Consider the following 19,147-nt stretch of genomic DNA (forward strand, 5'->3'; position numbering starts at 1 on the left):
GCACTCAGAAGAAAAATCAAAGGTGTTACCAAGTTACCTTTTACCACAATCACGAAATACTTAATGTGAATTTTTATTGGTTTAATTGTACTGTTATATTAGCAAAGCAGAGAAATAATAACGATTTTGAAATTCTAATTTCAAATGCAATGAAAGCATGATCTTTCTATCTTACTTTGTTTCAAATGGATAAACCCCAGAGAAAGGTCACTGAAGATCTTTCCTGCGTGCTCCATTCAATGAGTATAAAATCACAACACTGGGAAGCCATTCTTAAAATTTATATTGGTACAGTTTCAAGCTAATTTATTGGAAATTATCACCTATCAAGTTACCTTAATAAAATCCATTATCCATCAAAGCTGTTGGCATGTTACCTAGATGATACCTGCCTTTGGAGCAGTTACTACTGCCTTGGTCCTTGTGAGAAACACATCAAGCACAGTATGTTTCTCGTCCAAGACTAGCATCTCCTAGCTGTTTTGGTGACATAGATAAAATGTTTTCTTGTGGTATTGCTTAGGATGGACCTGAGTCCTGAAATTTTGAAGCCTCCAGATATATGACTGGTTTTGTTTTTCATTTCCCTATAACATCTCTCTGTTTTTTAGGCTTTAAGAAGCTATAAAGAAAGGCCTTAAATTACAGTCCAGGGTAGACAGAGGACTGATCTGTAGATCTATAAAGGTCTAAACTCCTTCTGCACCCCTGCTAGTCATGTCCCAAAACCTCTGGTAATATCAGAGGGATTTCTTTAGGTTTTAATTTTAAACTCTGGGATCATTTTCAACTGCCTAATTTCCTCTTAAAGTGTTGAACAGTATTGGCAGATTCTCATCCGTCAGGGCTACGATGACAATAAAGCACAGGGAGTTTAGGCTGTCTGAATACATGCTTTGAATTTGACAGTTTGGACCAAAACTTCAGTTCTGTGAACATAAGTAAGGAATGAAAAAAAGACAAGCTAAACCAGTGATTACTGTGGCTTTGTCAGAGAGATTAACTGTCTTATCTGTGGAAGCAGACAAGCTTGACCAAAGTACTAGGTGTAAATTGTGGATATTGAAAACTAAATCTGTCTTAAATCTATCAGGCTGGACGACAGTAGATGTAATCACTGTTGGAACCAAGCAAGGTGATACCTGAGACACTGCAGATAAATAGGAGAACAGTCTGATGTATCACATCCCGCCAGCTTGCTGTAGATTTGAAAGGACCTCTGCTAACTTTCTTCTCTCTCTTTATTGCTTGAATAGTCAAATGGTCGTGCATGGAATAAAAAGCAGAAGAGAAGGTGAAAATATTAACCAGTGCTTGTGGCTGAGCCTGGCTTTTCCAGAGTAATCACTGCCTTAGAAAGAGATTATTTATGTTTGGTTGGCAAAACCTCTTTTGTACCAGAGCGATCTTGGAGAGCAGACTTGATGTGTTTGTTTATGGGTGGAGGTGCTGTAACTGATAAAATTAGCTCTAAATTATCACATTATTGATTGGGTTGCTAAACTGTAGTTTAGCATACTGAAGCTACAGTCAGAGAGGCCCCTCTGTATAGAAGTCAGTGTAGACACACGTAATGTAAGCATCCTCCTAGCAGAAGAGCTTGCACTCTGGAAAGTACCAACAAGAAATAAGGAAGGAAGCTCACTTTGATGATATATATTGAAGCACTTACTGCTCTCTGACATTAGTTATGTGAATCATGTACATCAAAAGCAAAGACCTCACCATGTGAGCCCACTGCTGTATGGGACAGGGCACCTGTTGACAGGGGACATGGATGTCGTCATAGCACAGCAGCTTTCTACCTATTTTCAGCTATTGCAAGCTTGACAATTAAAGCTATGTTTGAGGGAGGGATTTGAATTTTGAAAATTAGATGGACAGTAGAGGACAGCCTGTCCCACACTAGGAGATATTCTAGGAGAAAAGGCTGAGATGGGAAAATGTGGCTAACGGCAGTAGAGGTTGGTATCACTGCCTGGAGATGTAAAAGGCCAAAGTCCTCAATGCTTTCTCAGCCTGTCTTTGTGGCTAAGACCTGGCTTCAGGAATCCCAGGCCCCTGAGGTATGAGAGAAAGTCTGGAGTGGTGACAATGTATCCTCAGTGAATAGGATCAGGTTAGAGAGCACTTAAACAAACCGGACATACACAAGTCCGTGGCACCTGATGCGATGCAGCCATGTGTATAAATACCTGGCGGGAAAAATAAAGCAGGTGGAGCCAGACTCTTCTCAGTGGTGTCTGATGACAGGGCAAGAGACAATGGGCACAGACTGAAATACACAAATCCCTATTTGAAAATAAGAAAGGACATGTTTACTGTGAGAGGGGCTGTACATTGGAAGAAGTTGCCCAGAGAGGCTGTGGAGTTATTTCTTGGAGTTATTCAGAACCTGACTGGACATGATCCTGAGCAGCCTGCTCTAGCTGACCCTGCCTTGAACAGGGAGGTTGGACTAGTTGATCTCCAAAGGTGCCTTCCAACCTCAGCCTTTCTGTGATTCTTTGAAGATGACTCTTTTATTGTAGAATAGTTGATACTACATTTTATTGTGGGAGGTGTGGGAAAAATAGAGAAAAGGAAAAAGATAATTCTTTTCCTAGAAAAAGCTTTCAAACAGACGTATATGCTAAATATTAATTTCTCATAATTTATCTCAATGTTCATTATTTTTCACTTGTTTTTCTTTTTACAGATTAACCTACAACTGATTGTAAATTCCAGCCTCGGGTTAGCTCACCTGCTTACACTTGTGATTCTGTTAAATAGCTAAATATATTGTAAGATATCTCAGGGCAGAATTTCCTCTGTGGGTGCATTCTTTTACCCAGGATTACTGTCATGGTTTCCTTTTTCTGTCTACTAGGTGAATGATGATGTTGGAATTGACTGGACTAATGAGAACGACCGCTTGCTGGTTTGCCAAATGTGCATCAAACTGGCTGACATAAATGGGCCTGCAAAATGCAAAGATTTGCATCTGCAGTGGACAGAAGGCATTGTCAATGAGTTTTATGAACAGGTAAATAAATGCACATCCAAAGTGGCATCTCCTGGTTGCATGTCCTGCAGCATGCTAATGCTGTTGATAAGTGAAAATCACAGAGAACAGGGGTGAAGGGGATGGCTAGAGTTACACTAGTCCATCCTTTTGCTGGATCAGTGAAAGTCTGTTTGTCACTGAAGCTTCTGATGTGCCCTCAAAAACTTCTGGTGATGAGGTTTCTACAGGCTTAACTGTTCCAGTCTGGCACCAGTGGATGTGTTAAACAAGTGTTCCTTTCCTCTTTTTTTTCCTGTTGGTAGTCGTCATGTCTCCCTTTCAGTCTTCTTTAGTGCAAACTATCTTTTCATCCTTCCTTCTGTGTCTCTTCAAGACATCTGCTGGTTTTCGTTGCTCTCCTCTGCAGTGACTCCAGGTGGCTCACACTTTTATTGACATATGGTCTCCAAAACTGGACACAATATGCTTATTGAGATGATCTAAACAGGGAGAGTGATTATTTTACCTTCCCTGTGGGCCACGTCTCTGTTGAGACACACAGGACCTTTATGTACTAAGCACGACTGTAACAGTGACTTTCAGTTTATCACAGACCCCATATCTGCTCGCTGTGCGTTGGCCCTGACTCATACTTTGTTTTTTAAGACAACACTTTCAGCTTTCAGAAGGTTTGTCAGTACAACTGCACGAATTATGCAAGGCTCAGCTGATGGTAGCACGAGGAAGGAGGACAGCCATCGATTGGTTTACAAAGGCCTGGGAATACAGCCAGGCACTGGTCCTCTCCTGCCAGGTGTAAGGGAGGCCTTAATTGAACCTTTTCATATTATAACCTATTCAGCTCTGCTGAGTGCAACGGACAGGGCTGTTCCCACACTATTCCTCTGTTTCCTGAGTGGGAACATATTTTGAATGTGCTGGTTAGACTAAAGTCCACGTCCTGTCTTTTGGAGGGGAAGTGAGCAGGCAAAATCACTGAACCAAGCACCCCACAGGCTTCTCGGGGAGGCTGTGTAGTAACTTGAAGTCACAGGCTAATCCCTTTTAAAGAGTTTTCATCTTCCCTTAAGTTTTACTGTACTTACAGTTTGGAAAAAAAGCAGGATTTGCTGCTGCCGCTGCTACTGTCTAATAAAGAAATGGGGAAAGAGGCAAATTTCAGACATTGACCTGAAACTCCTTCATTTATTTCAGATCTCCCAAGGAAAAGAAAGAATGATGACCCTTACATATATTACATACATAGTTGCTTTTTTATTCTCATTTTTTTCTTAAAGAAGGAAAGTGAGTCTTGTAACAACAGAGGTCCACCTTCATCCCTCAGATTTTCTTTCAGGAAATGCTTTTCTTCATGTGTCTGTTCTCATTAGAACTCTCCCAACAAATTGTACTTCACTTAATTCCAGAGATGATGATAGCTTATGTGGGTGACTACTGCATGCAAACCAGACATATGATATGACTCTTCTTTGATCCAACATAAGTAATGTCAGAGGGCAGCAAGTGCTCCAATACATGAATATTGTCAAAGTGTTGGACAGTGAGCTCTGAGTCAAGCTTGGGAGGAACACATGTGGGAGGATACTGTGTTATCTCTTCCACAGCAGGAATCTCGGTTATTTTCCATCAGTCAGAAAGGTGTGCTACTAATATTTTCATACTCTTGGAAGCTGCTCCAAATAACTGTTGGAGATTATCTTTCTTATAATCCTGTAATTAAAAAGTATATTTGAGATTTATCCTCTCTGCAAATTTTGATTCTGAGTAATACATGTATTATCTTTGTTAATGGCATTCATTTTGGTATGAGGATTGTGCGAAAATGTGTTTGAACTTTTGGCTTGCAAATTCCAAGAGGTCAAGTAGTCAGCAAGATATTACAGGGTTTTGGTTTTGTTTTCATAGAAGATGTGTATGCACTGTATTGAGAAATCAGTGTGTCCTGGTGGGTTTCCTGTTTTGTATTTTGCATAACATGAGTTGCTACACTGACAGGATGGGGTTGAAAACAGAGAACATTCTTTTGCTAGGGCTTGTTTTTGGCATTAAGGAGGATAGGCTAGATTCTCAATTTGTTTAACCTAGGTTAAAATCTGATTTTCTGTAATGTAATGTGCTATGAGAGATGTGTCAAACCATCTTCACCATGCTTTTGACCATCAGGTTTTTTTCTGAGAAGGAGAAAGTCTTCATTTTCTCATTTCTAAAAGGATAATTTTATGGAAAGTATTAATTTCCCTAGAATTGTTATCAAAAACCATACATACATTCAACCTATGCTGTGAAAATAATGAAATATTTTTCTTGAATTTCCTTTAATAAACACCAATTTCTTTTAAGAATTTAACTCTCATATCAATAAAAACTCCTTATTAAAAACATGTTCCATAGGAATATTCAAAATCCGGTGTCATATTGTTACAACATGTTTTCTTTTCTTCCCTCCACATGCTTGGCATACTTATTTGAAGACAGATTAGACATATTGAAAAGAATAAAAAAAAAATGCCCTGCAAGATGTTTCACGTAATAAATCATGTTTTAACGGAACATTAAAAAAGAACTTGTAAACATTTCAATAGTCAACTTTCTTTCCACTACTGACAGCTCACAACAAGGAAATCTCAGATATATTACTGTAAAGAAGAGCCACCTACCACGTCTTCTTAATTTGCCTGCTATTTCAAGAATGGATGGCGTGTTTACATGTTTTGTTAAAACTAATATTTTACATTTAATGATTGAACATAACATTTTGGGGTAGATTATTATAAAAGCTACAAAACATAAGGAAATGAGATATTCGTCATACACGCTTCAAAACATAACTCTCATTCTTTAGCCTTCCCAGATATCAAGAAGATGTTGACCAGATACATTGTGCGTGACTTTTGGAAATATTAGGTCACAAGGAGATAAATTTGGGCCGTATGTAATGTACTGTAAACTGAAAATGTCTCTCCAAATTCTAATCTATATTCTCAAATATAAATGTTTGTATTGTATTAAAACACCAATTTGCATATCAGGCTTGATTAGGGGGATTCGATTTTTTTTTTTTTTTTGAGGAGGTGACATCCAGTCCTGACATGTCTACTCAGCTATGAACTCATTAATATCACCAGAAGCTTTTCTGGGATAGGGATGAGTGAGTATATCAGACTTGGTTCTACAAGAAGGTTTTACCTTGTTTTACATCATGGGAAGAGGAAGAAAATAAGTCTTCCTATACCTCCCCTCTACTCTCTCTCACCAAGAAAAGCTAGCAAAAAGTCTTATGGGAAAGATCTACTGCTTCTGAGTAACCCCTGTTTTCATAAGGATCATTCTGAGAGTCCCAGGAAACAAACATTTGTGACCCAAAGACAAGAGGACCCCTCCATGTTACATATAGTAAGGACAAAATTCATATGAAAGCTAGTTCAATGAGATAGCCCTTGCTTGTAGAAGTTCCCTGCAATCTTGTTACCTGCAAACAGATGGCTGATTACAAGGTTTTTGTGAGCTAGCAATCACAAAATCAGAAGGGATTTTTTGAAAATAATGTAAAGAAAGAAAGAAAATAATAATTTTGAAACTTTCACACTCACAGTGAAAGGACAGTACAGGACAAGGGCGGTGAGCATCATTTTGCACAGTCATCAGCTAACATCTTTGTTAAATTCACACAACTAGTAGTAGGTCCTCTTAGAAGAAAAGAGCTGTAACTTCGAATAGCCTTTTGAAGTAATGACACAGTAGTAATGTCATGCTGGCATGCTATGGAAGTGGCATTAGAGTTGAATTATCTTTTATTTCATCATTTTTAATTGGTTTGATGTGCGTTACTACTTTTTTGTGACATGATTTTGTTTCATTTACTTCAAAGAAATTACTGCTCTTTTTCATCTCCAGGGTGATGAAGAGGCTAGCCTGGGCTTGCCAATCAGTCCTTTCATGGATCGCTCTGCTCCTCAGCTGGCACACCTCCAGGAATCTTTCATCACTCACATTGTGGGACCACTATGTAACTCCTATGACTCAGCAGGGCTGATGCCAGGAAAATGGATAGATGATAGTGATGAATCAGGAGACACTGATGAGCATGAAGAGGAAGAAACAGCAGAAATGGAAACCTGTGAAAATTCTGAATCCAGTAAGTTGCTCACATTTACGTTTTTCAACAGAACAAGTTCAATATTGCGACCAAAAACTAAGCAGCCATATTTTAAAAGCATTGAGACCTTGAGCTGGTCAGGTTTAGCATGGGCCCCTCCAGAGTTAGAGTGATTCAGTGCTGTCCTTGGTGAAACTGGCATGTAGCCAATTGCATTGGTAATGGAGACACTTCATGGTTTCAAGATGGGTACACTTTGCTGTTCATATCTATTACTCATTTCTGTCTTCAGTTGAGGTGTCTGGTGGTGGATCTCTCATTTGTACATAAGAGCTTTTTAGACTACTTCCAGCACTGATGTTAGTAGACTGTAACAATTTCACTTGAAGAAGGGGTGATTGGGAGAAGATTTTTCAAAGAAAGCACTCAACATTTCCATGGATTAGCATAATGTACAGGAATAATAGAATGAGGCTCTGACATGCTGATGCAGTAAAAGTTTTCAGCAATGGAAGTACTTTAATGCAAAGCTTTTCAAGGTAATGTACGGGAAGGAGTGAGGAGAGTCAGCCCTGAGCATCACTGTGTTGTGTGCTGGGAGCTGCATCTCTTGGCCCTTCTGGCTAATCACTAACTAAAGTTTATAGTCTCCTGCCTCTCTTAAAGGGCAACAGTGCCAAGATTTGTCATACTGAGAGGAAAACTTTGTGCCTTGCAAGGAGGTCTCAGGAACTTGTTGGAAGTGATTTTTAAGAGAAAAGGCTGCAACTGTAGACCTGTGTTTTTTACCAGTGTAATCCTGCATGCATGGCCTTTTCTTCTCTTTTGTGTTCCTCTTCCCTCTGAATTTCCTACTACTGTTCTTTTATTTCCTTCTTCCAGGTCATCTTTCTCTCTCTCCCCTGTATCTAATCCTTCTACAAAGCAACAGCCTTAAGTGCGCTAGTGAAATACTAGCAGCCTCACTTTTTGTGTTCCTTCCACACACTTTCATGCCCTGCTGAGTATTGTCCCAGTTTTCTGTTGGGAAAGCTGAGAAGTGGAAAGATGTGATGATTGCAGTAACTCATGTTAGGGCATGAAACTAAAATCTACATCTCCTGACATACAGAATTGGCTATACAGTTTGTATTTAAGAAATCATTTCTGCTGTTCTTACGCACACACCTGCACGTAAGTTTAGCAGGTTCACATGTGCAAAAGATGTTGTTGAGAACAGCAAATATTAAATAAAATATTAAAAAAGAAAAATACTAAAAAGAAAGATGAAGCATGTTCTCGTTTATCCATTCCAGTGCCTAACCTTACTTTGAAATCCTTAGTGTCCTTTCGCCTCATTTCTGTATTCACTTATCTTACGTATCACTGCTAGTGAAGTCCAACAATGCTGCCTTCAGGTTAAAAGCTCAGAGTGTTATTAACCCTTGTCACATTGAAAACAGACCCTTTTTTAGTCATCTTCTGTTTTCTTTTTTACACTCTACTCATTTAGGCTCTTTATGCTTTTCAAAACCTTAAAAATGAATGTATCAGAAGTTTTGAAATATCTAAAGAAATTCTTCCAACTTCCTTCTTATCAAATGTGAAGTGGTCATCTTCTCGGTCATATTAACATATTACAAACCGTTTTCTTCCAATTCCCAAAATTGTCTCTAACTGTGTGGATCTGAATCAGGAATGTATGGCATCTTTTGTATTGATAATAGGGGTCTTACAGGTAGTTAGAAATTTATATCTATGATCTACACAATTTTGGTTGTTCTAAACTTTCTCAGTGAAACAGAATAAAAGGTTGAGGTATCAGATGAATAGACACTAAGAGTTGTGTAGGTGTTGGTGAAGATGTTTTTCTTAGTGGAAAGGCCTTTTAGGCAGGTGGAAGTATAATTGTGGCAGAAAACACTTCACTTAGGTCCTGATAACTCACTAAAGCTGTTCAGATAAATTTAAGAGTTATAAAAACTTAAGGTAGCTTAAAATCAGTCATTGTTTTTGTTATTATACAGGAGCATGTAATTCCCCCAGAGTTCTGATGCAGCTGTAAGACAGGCTTGTTCTTTAGTGATTCGGACAAATTATAACACCACAGCAAGCATTCACTGGTCTTTGCAAAGAACAGCAAGATGCAGGGTTGCCCAGGAAACCTGGGAGAGAATGTCCTGCTGCGGCATTGGCAGCATAGGGGCTTCTTATTAGTGCTAAACCTGAAGGTTTCCTACAGGGAACCAAGGGCTTTTTAATGAAGGATTGAGTTGGATTTGGTCTGTGCTCAGTGAAAAGCTCTTTGTTTCCAGTTCAAAAGCTTCAAGGGCTAAACGTTTTGGATCCTGACACGGACATACTTTAGGCAACCTGCAAATACTAACGCACGCAAATTTATTTGGTACAAAATGTTCCTCTGCGTCACCTTCTTTAAAAAAGAAATCAGCAGTTGTCTTTGGAGAGGGTATTATTTCAGTTCCGTGACTGGCGTTGCCACTGTTAATGACCAGGGAAAATTTTCAAGCTTTGTACTGTTAATGGGTTAACAATCTGTGTTGGACAGACTATACTGACACAGAAAAAAAACACACTTCAGGCAGCAAAACACTTGTAGTGCAGCTGTGTCAGGAGCCATGAGAACTACCAGTGGCAAAAGCAATTTATAGGTTAACAGCGGGGGACTGGTGCTTCAAAACCAACGACAAGCGAGATCCCTGATAGTATTTGGCTATCTGACTCCTTCAGTGGTCAGACGCCATTGCCGAAGTAATGGTATGCACAGGCTTTAAGGTCATCTCCACTGTGATGGTCGAGTGGTAAATCTCTGACTTTAAAAAGGGAACATAGGGAAAGGTTCTTTTCTTTGATTACTAATGCTTGCTCATTCATTATGCTTCTACAGCACAGCTCAGATCAGATATAAAATGTGGAGAAAACAAAATCAGGATTTTTTTTTTCTTCTATGGCAATTAGCAGGAATCCATTGAGGGCTTGAGGCGGGCCACAAAATTTGTGTGTGTTATGAAGTAGGTTGATCAGAGTCTTTAAGTACTTGATATAAAAAAAAATGAGCAGAAACAGCGCAGCAACGTGTTTTATGCATACTCATTCAAGCACTAGATATCTGTGTGAGCTACGTAGTCAGGGACAGTATGCAGCCTATGGTAGGATGAAGCTGGGGCTCAAGCTGTGCAGGAAACCATTTTACTTTCCCAGAGGTCTGCAGAGGCATGGGTTTCTGAATTCTAAGGCTGTTTAAGTTTCAGGTTTTAAAAATCTATTGGTGTAGTTCCTATATGTCATAGCACACCCTATCTGCTTCCTACACCTTTAGTCCTGTTTCCTTCTTTCTTCACAGAAAACAGTACATTAATGGCACATGGTATTTTACAGGGAAGAAGAAGTTCAAGAGGAGGAAAATCTACTGTCAGATCACTCAGCACCTGCTTCAGAACCATAAAATGTGGAAGAAAGTAATTGAGGATGAGGAGAGGTTAGCCGGGACAGAGAAGCAAGGCGCAGAGCAATCCACGCTGCACCAATCTTCAGAACAAATCCAGGCCATCAGGGAAGAGGAGGAGGAGAAAGGGAAGCCCAAGAGGGATGAAGAGGAGAACACAACTGTAGAACCGAACCAATGACAATATTTACGGCAGTATTCTAAGACAGATTGACTCGTGCACAGACTCTTTCTCAAGCCAGCACAGCATTTAGACACAACACTGTAGAAGTATGGGATAATGCGCCTACAGCTGTTTAATTTGTTTCTCTTTCCTTTTTATGGTGAGGTACATTGTTAAACTCCTATGCTCAAGGAAGCTTTCACACTGCGACACCGGCTTTTACAGACTTTCTTTAAAGAGATTTGGGGGTGGGTGGAATTATATAAAAATATATATATACAGCCAGGATTACTGGCTGCACACTTCAGCAAAATACATTTAATGGTATATTATGGTCACTGTGATATTTACAGAAGAAAGTTATCTAAGGAAATGCTGCTTCTAAAGCACATTTGCAGTTAACAGTAAGGTACCAGTTAAGTAGCTTTTGCTCTTAATGCTGAGGGATAGGAGTTCCAAAGCTTTATATGAATGCTGATACACCCTGCCAGCATGTGTGTGCGTGCGAGGGGGTGTTTGCGAGTGTGAGTGGATGTCATGTAAGATAGCATAGGTTGAGTTCTTATTAGACTAGCTGTAGCACATGTCCCAGTTGTCGTAGTTCAGCCAACAAACAGAAGGCCTGAATTTTAGAGAATCTGTGCCCACAAGGGAACCGGAGACTGTTTTGAGGAGCTTTGCATTCCCCGTAGCCCTCCAAGTTTCGGTTTGCACTCTGGCTGTAGGCACCAGCCTTTCAGCAGGGACTGCGGTGGCCCGTGCTGCTGGTCTAGCCCCATCTGGCTGTGTGGGCTCCTCTTCCTCCTCCTCCTCCTCCTCCTCCTCCTCCTCGCCATCCTCGGCACTTCCCAGACTGCTGGCAAAAGGGATGTGCCAGGAAATTCATTTTCCAAAGGGGGTTACAAGGGGACTGTGTGGCATGCTGGTCTGTTCCCCTTGAGAGGATCTGGCCCTCTGTATACTTCTGAGTGCGTGAACGGCTGCGTGGGGTGGTGTGTGTATTTGGGCAGGAGAGAACAGAGAGCAAATGTGTGTGTTTTCCGAGCAAACTCGGAAACCAGAGGCACGCTGTCATCTTCCTACCCTACCTTTATGCCTCCTTGCATCAGTGGCCAAATACATAATTTAAGAACAAAGCTAAACTACCATCTCTTGAGAGCAAAAGAAGGGGAGTGTGGGGGCCATGCACTTCCTCTGAATAAAAGTCAAATGATGCATTAGGAGCAGGGTGGGGGACAGTTGCTGGTCCCACGTCAGCTGGGCACTCGTATGTCTCAGCGACCACTCACCCGAGCTTTGGAGAACTTTTCAGTGTGAGGTGCTGGATGGGAGCAGTTTTTTGCTGGCATTCTACTTGGAAGAAGGATGTTTGATCCCACCAATATACTTACTTTTTTTCTTTTTTCCTTTTTTCTTAAGAGAAAGGAAAAGATCGGGCCTGTAAGAAGAGCAGATCTTTTTTTTTTTGTTCTTTTTATTTGTTTTCTCTGTTGTTTATGCTGTGAGCCAAATGTCTATTTAAAAGGTTGAATATTCACTTTCGATATTTTATTTCACGATATTATATTTGTCAATGATTAGCTATTTAGATGTAAATATGGAAAAATTTTTATGGGTTCCTGTAGATAATGATATCTTTAAGAAAAAAAAAAAAGAAAAAAAAGGGAAAAGTTTTTTTGTAAAGCTAATTTTTTAAAAAATAAATACGAAAACATTTTTATACAGTGCAGCCATTTCCAAACCCAACAAATAAAGTCTCGAGTAATTTGTATAGACCCTCTGGGAAGCCAGTGGTCTACAGGATCAAGGCTTTAAAATATTAATGCTCTTTGGGACTGGCAGCACCAAGCAGTACCATAAAATTTAGACTTTTGTTCCCACAAAAAGAATTATATATATAAAGTTCAGTATCTCTTAAAAATAATTTTGAATACGTATGCTTTTTATATTTTGATCCTGCAGCCCCTTGCCAAGAAGAGGATTGCTTGTGTAAGAATGCTTGTGAAAGGAAGAGTTTGTAGGAGAAGTTCTTTCTGTATTAAATTTCTGACATTGCATCCATCACTTTTTGCTGTTGTTACGCATTCACCATATTCCATGGTCCTGTTGATACCTCCCCAAAAATGTTGGAAAACATGCTCTATCAAAGCAGATAAGCACGTCTGTTGTCACTTCAGAGTTTCTTTTTGCTTTGCTTATCCTTTAGAGTGAGCTTTTGCTGGAAAACGGGATTTTGGTTTCTTACAGGTTGCATTTGCCTGATATTGTCCCATCCTACTCTTACCAGTAGAGTAGGCGTTTGCCTTTCGACAGAGTGCCTCTAGAGCATGGCTCTGAATGCTCTCTTATCAGCAGAAATATTTAGTAAGTGTTTTTCAATGAAATCAGAAAAGCAAATATTCAAATTGCACTGTTATTTTAAAGGCAAAGGATATAGCAGAATTCATTTGAAAGAAAAAAAAAAAGATGTCTCTGAGATCTCAGCAAGTCTCCACTAATACCAGCTTGCACTGTTTTCACACCTCTTCAGTCACTTTGATTAATCATTTTATTTGGAGTTTTCTTGTGATATGCATACCTCGTATGAGAAGAATTTAATATGCCTCATTCTGTTCTTTAAAAATTAAACTTACAGAGATGCTTTAAAAATCTCATCTCCAAGCACTTTTTTCTCTGCTTTCAGTGCATGATCACTGGGACTGGATTTTTTATATTGCCTTTGCTGGAAGGAAAAAAAAAAAAAGTTAGTGCAGAAAGTGTTAGTGAGTGCTCAATTGGTAAAATTACTGAGAGGTATTTAAGAATGAGGCCAAATCCTGCAAATGGAGTTCCACATAATCCTCTAAGTAGGCATACACAGGGTTGAACCAAGAAAAATTATCCTAAAATGTGCTGAAATTTAATTATTAGCTTTTTCCTAGTCATCATTTTGGGTTGCCATTAGGAAAAATCAGTGTCAGCATTTAATTTGTTAAGCTTTCTTTCTCTAGTGCCAATGCAGCTGTCACAAATTGTTGCTGCAATGCTACACAAACCTGCTTGTGGGTGCAGTTTGATGAACTCAGGTCTTTTACAGTGAAGGAATTGCTGAGAGGCTTAAATTCAGAATGATTGTTGATTTTATCCAAACTGGAAGGAATATCAGTGAAGAAGCTAAAGCAGCTGGGAGTGGTTAACTTGGTAAGAGGTGACTTTTACAAATAGTTTCTAATAGAATCCGATTTCTGCAGGTGTCCGCTCCTTATGGATCTTTCAGTCTTTGCAGTGCATTTCTGGCAGGCAATGATTAGGAAATTTCCCAGGCTGGCTTAAATATAACACAAAAGAAAATACCACAGAGATTTTGTATCAAACACATTAATACTTTTTTTTTTTTTTTTTTTTTTTTGCTTTGGGGTTTTTTAGCAGATAATGAAGCAGGTAAAATTTTTGGGAGTTTTATAATAGCTTCTAGTCCAATGGAGGCAAAACTTTTTGACCTGCAGTTGCAGCAGCCTTTTGTAGGCTAGACCTAGATGGTTTTCTGCTTTGTGTAGTCCTTTGGTGTTGCAAACCTCAAATAAACCACAGCCTGTGCAATATTTTTGGAAAAAAAATAAAGAACAGAAAAAGAATTGTATTCTGTCAGCCAGGTGCTCAGCTTTCAGGTGGGATGTTTAAAATGTTGATATGGGTTTCTGGTATGTACAGTATACAAAGAAGTTTGTTAAATACTAGAAAAGCAAGCCCCATTTAAACAGTGTTTTGCAGTTTAAAAAAAATGGATATTTTAGGTTTCAGTTCTTTAAAAACAGGGAGAGAAGGATTGGACTATTTTTTCAGACTGGATATTTTGTTTTCTCCACTGTAACGTCACTTGGCGGCTGATCCTGTTCCCTTCTGGTCTAGGAGAAGTTTCCTGTTCCACTGGGAGGCTTTTTGCAGTGCTCACAGCTCCCAGTGCAGCGAGAGGAGTGCTCTGCTCAGCCACATACAAACCCTTTTGTCCCCATATTCCCAGTTTGCTCGATAGTCACATGATGTTCACCATGGAATATAAATTCTCTTATTACACTTATCTTGCAGAAGGAACACACGGAAGTAAGGAGTGTGAAAGCCCCAAACTATTTTACTACCTTTTCTTTTAGAAGGAGTCTGAGACTTTGGTTTCCAAGAACCCAAAGCCACCCATGTCTAGAAGTAATTATTTCTGCCATGTTCAGAGGGCCATAGTTTCTTAGGCTTTAGTTCTTGAGGGAACATTGAAGTTACGTGATCCATTTTGAGCTATAGTTGAGACTCACCTCTAAGAATCAGCTGTCTCCTCCAGTAGCAATGTTTGATGTGATGCTGCAAGCCATTCGTCAGAAGTGAGTTGTAAGAATCTACGAGGGAATAGGGTTTGTGCTGTGCTCGTGGCAGTGTTTTGAACTTGCTTCCTCTGTGAATGAAATCCTTTACAGAAACCTGGAGAAATGGCTGTGTGTCACCAGTGGCCTCCCCTGTGACTTTGTGTGAGGTGCTGCCTCTCATAGCAAATGATTGTCACGTTCTGGGAGTGGGTGGTTCCCAGGGCAGATGTTAAAAAAACGTTAACAAATTTGTTAACAATGCGAGGATAGTCATTAATGAGATTTTACCCTGACATCATGTGTGAACATCCCTCTGTATCATCATCACATTAAAATCCAAGATTGTGATTGCTGAGGACTTTTTGAGTGGATGCATTTGGGACTTTTACCCTTCGTGTACTACTGTTAGAAGTTCTTTAGATCCTGATGGTCTGAATTTGGAAGGAAGTTAAGTCTGTGAAGGTTGAGATAAATGTTTGTAAAAGTACCATTTGTCACCTAAGCAAATTTTGTACCCAACTCCCTTTTTATGCTTTCCATGCTGGACATTAAGTTCATTTGTTTTCTTCAGCAAGTTCTCCTAAATTTCTGTCTACTTTTTAGATACAAATTTTTTTCTGAAATTTGGCCCCATCTTTTCTTTGTCCTTCAGAAATGCCTCAGAAAGTAGAATGCAGTGTGGAGAAGCCAACTGATTTTGCCCAACTGAGCATCAGTCGGTGGTGCAGCTCATGAGGACTGCCCAGCCTGTGCCCCAGTCCGGGTGTGTTCACACTCAGTGCTGTGTGCATGCTGCTGAGCTGTGGGCTGAGTAGGTGCAGGGTGGCTGTCAGTTTGGGTACTCGGCAGCCTGAGCCCCACCAGTTTTTAGTGAGAGCTGGAATCTTAGAGAATTTAACATTTGTGATTGGTCTCAGGTGTTAATGGCGTGCTTGTGCAAAGTCTCAGCAGTTATCTGGCACATCCTTCGTGGTCTGTGTGTTGTGATCCTGTGCTGGCCATTCTGAGAGCTTTGCTATTGCTGAAGACGGGTGCATGTTTGAGTCCACCCTCTCACTGACATTCCATAGGCACAGTCAGATGTGCCAGTCAGTGTGAACCTGGGCAGCCCAGCTGTGCCCAAGGCTGGGATCCAGAGGAGGCACAAGGCACTTGACCAGCAAGTACCGCAGGAAGATGCACCACTTCATTTGAGTATGGGAGAGGCAACGCAGATGCACTGCTGGTATATGCTGGAGATTAACTGTGATAGAAATAGTGTTCAATAGGTTGTAGGGCAGCAATGACAGTCTGTGGCATTTCATTTTATTAAATAAGAGGCTTTTGATTGTTGGAAAACTGTGATTCCATAAAAATGTATTATATTTGCTATTACTTTTTCAAGTACTGTTATGATTGAGATGTTCCAGCATTGCATATTTCAGGAAGAAAGATTTCACTGTAAGAATGAGAATGAAAATTTCCTGAGCATCCTGCCCAGAGCAGAAAATGTGCCTCTCTCAGGTCTGCTGCAGGCACCGCAGCTGGGAGGCAGGCGCAGAGGGTCGCTTGCTCTTTCCAGGCTTGCTCAGCCTGGACATTGGCTGAAAACTTGGGTGTTCCTCAGCTGGCAGCGCAGCGCTGGTGTAATGAGTCCTTGAGTTGATGGGGTAGTAGACATACAGGGCGAAGGTCAAGCTGGAAATTCGTAGGAAAGAAAAAAAGGTAATTGTAGTCCAGTATGAAACAGACTTTATACAACACTCTTCAATTTCCTTTTCTTTTAAAACCAGTGTAATCCTGCTGAAGTGAAGTAGCCATGGACTTTCTGGGGTTTTAATTGCAGCAGTCAAAATGATGTCAGCATTAAGGAGAATTGTTCCCATTAACTAAGGAGAATCTTTTTTTTCATATTTTTAAGTGAATCAACAAATAAAAGCGCCCTTCGACATCTGAATGACTTTTTTTTTTTTTTTTTTTTTTATGTGTTAACAGGAGTTAGAGCCAGGAAATTGGAGAGGAAGGAGGAAAGAAAATATGTCTATGATGTTTTTTCAGTCAGTGTCCAGGCCTCCTGAAGAAAATGTATGTGAAGTGTTGGGGGAAATAATTGAAATTAAGGTGACAGCTGTCTTAAACAATCATTGGAAGAGCTAGCAAAAAATATTGATTATTAGAGGCAAACTTTGAATTAGAGCAAAATAGCACTGGTACATTTAAGAACAACTTACTATGATAAGTCTTTCTTTGAATTTCATAACTTTCATTTAGCAAAACAACATTCCTCTGGAGGTAAATCAAAGCAGGGCTTTAGCTCCTGCTGTGTCAGTTATTGAATCTTAGTGTTGGAGGGAGCAGTGCAGGAGTTGTCCTCTATTTACATCCCAATTATGATTTATTCAGAGGCCATTAGTGGGATTTTCCTAGCAGGCAGGTGTTCTCTTGATGAAAAATGTATCACCTCTTCTCAGTGGGATGCAGACATTTCCTATTTGAGCACCTGCTTGAATTCTTAGGACGGTACAAGCTTCTCAAGAGTCTGTAGGCAGTGGAGCACGAGTGTATTTCTGGAGGGTCCCATTTTCACAAAGACGAAAGGGGCCAAAAGCTCAAGCTAGCTGACAATGCTTATTTGATAAAACTGAAACAATAGTAAGTGTTGTGCAGTTTGAAAGCTTGCCAATATCGCTTGAGGTGTATTTCCCCAAGTGCTTGCACATGTAAAACTATTTCTTCTGAAAGGTGGTGAGTTCAGGTATAACCAACTGGCCTTGGCCATGGTCTGTTGAACTGAAGGATATAGCAAACCAAGAAGGATTTTTGACAGTTTAATTCTCCCTCGTTAAAGAAAACTTTACTTGGTGCTAGAGGAGGAAAAAGAAATGTATTTATTTCAGTTCAGCTTTTTAAATGGCTAGTCTATGCCAATTGTTTCTTACTTTCAAAGCCGTGCTTGTGATATGTCCGAGGTGTGGAAATGGGACAACAGATGAGACTTGTTCTGCTGTAGATGGCATATGGGATCTGTGTGCACCAGGGAGCACCACTGAAATCTGCAGGTGTGGAAAGCAGTGTATCCCCGAGGTGAACTAGGTGGGGAAACCCAAATATTTCTAGTTTCTGTCTGTGTGGAAGCGTAGGAGCAGGTATAAAGGACTTTGCCACAGCTGTGGACCATGTATCCTTTTTTATGGTTGAATTCTCTTGTCCTGTTTCAAAAACCGCAGAAATCAGATCAGATAAGTAAAACAATGCGTGCTGTGGCCCCAGTGAGGCAGGCATGCCCTAGCTTGCTTTTCCTTGGGCTCACAGAGGGACCTATGCTTGCACAGTTGGCCTGCAAATGGCCTGGGATCCCAGGCGGCACGGCACGGAGGTCAGAAAATAGTGGGAGGTAAAGAACAAATGTCGTATTTCAGAAGGCTGTTCTCAAAGTAGCTGGAGAAATACCTTAAAGTAATCCAACTCTGTACCTGCCTCACCATGGTTTGCTCACAGCGATAGCCCTGAGGCGGTGGGCTTAGATGCTCTGTTTTTCAATGCCATCTTACTTTACCACAGTGGACACGTACAAGCAACTGATGTGAATTGGCAATTGCTCTTTGCTTTTAAATATTTATTTGAAGGAGATTGAGGGTTTTTTTTTGTTATGTGGGTTGTTGTTTTTCTCCCCGACCCTAGTCATTTTGCCCCCATGCTTTCATAAAAAGGAAAAAAGAAAATATCTGTAATGTGAACAGAGAGAAAACAGTTAAGGGTTGGCCATGCATGTACATACTGTTTTAGGTAGAAACCCCTCGTCTGTTAAAGCTCTTTCCTTTTCAGAATTCCTGCCTGATTCTAACACATGGTGAAAATCAATATTTGAATGCAAAATTTTCATTTTTAATGTTTGTAAACCTTGATGCAGTACTGCAGATGGTATCCTAAAAGATCAAAGACCGTGTTTATAACTGCTATGTGGTTTTGGTGGTATTTTTAATATTTCAACCATGTCAGCATACATTTGGTCATTATTTTTTTAAAGTTAAGTCGTCTTTTCTTGAGTAATTGATGTAAGATGTTTGCATGATGGAAAGTCATTTAAGTTCACTTTTTAAAAAGAAGATGTGATTCATACTGTAGGTTA

At 40.0% G+C, this 19,147-nt stretch overlaps 2 protein-coding genes across 2 annotated transcripts in view; one reads left to right on the top strand and one right to left on the bottom strand.

The window, feature by feature from the left end:
- Window positions 1-11,035, top strand: part of PDE3A (phosphodiesterase 3A) — a 250,940-nt gene extending 239,905 nt beyond the window's left edge. Inside the window, exons 14-16 of the mRNA XM_086756466.1 lie at window positions 2,870-3,025; window positions 6,902-7,142; window positions 10,479-11,035. Coding sequence (XP_086612592.1) covers window positions 2,870-3,025; window positions 6,902-7,142; window positions 10,479-10,726 — 645 coding nt within the window. The 3' untranslated portion in view covers window positions 10,727-11,035. The remainder of the gene's footprint in view (window positions 1-2,869; window positions 3,026-6,901; window positions 7,143-10,478) is intronic.
- Window positions 1-19,147, bottom strand: part of LOC104474149 (solute carrier organic anion transporter family member 1A2) — a 174,455-nt gene that overhangs the window by 18,672 nt on the left and 136,636 nt on the right. The gene's annotated exons all lie outside the window — the stretch shown is intronic.

Source organism: Chlamydotis macqueenii, chromosome 1, assembly GCF_036417535.1.
Source record: "Chlamydotis macqueenii isolate bChlMac1 chromosome 1, bChlMac1.mat, whole genome shotgun sequence".
Classification (NCBI taxonomy): Eukaryota; Metazoa; Chordata; class Aves; order Otidiformes; family Otididae; genus Chlamydotis; species Chlamydotis macqueenii.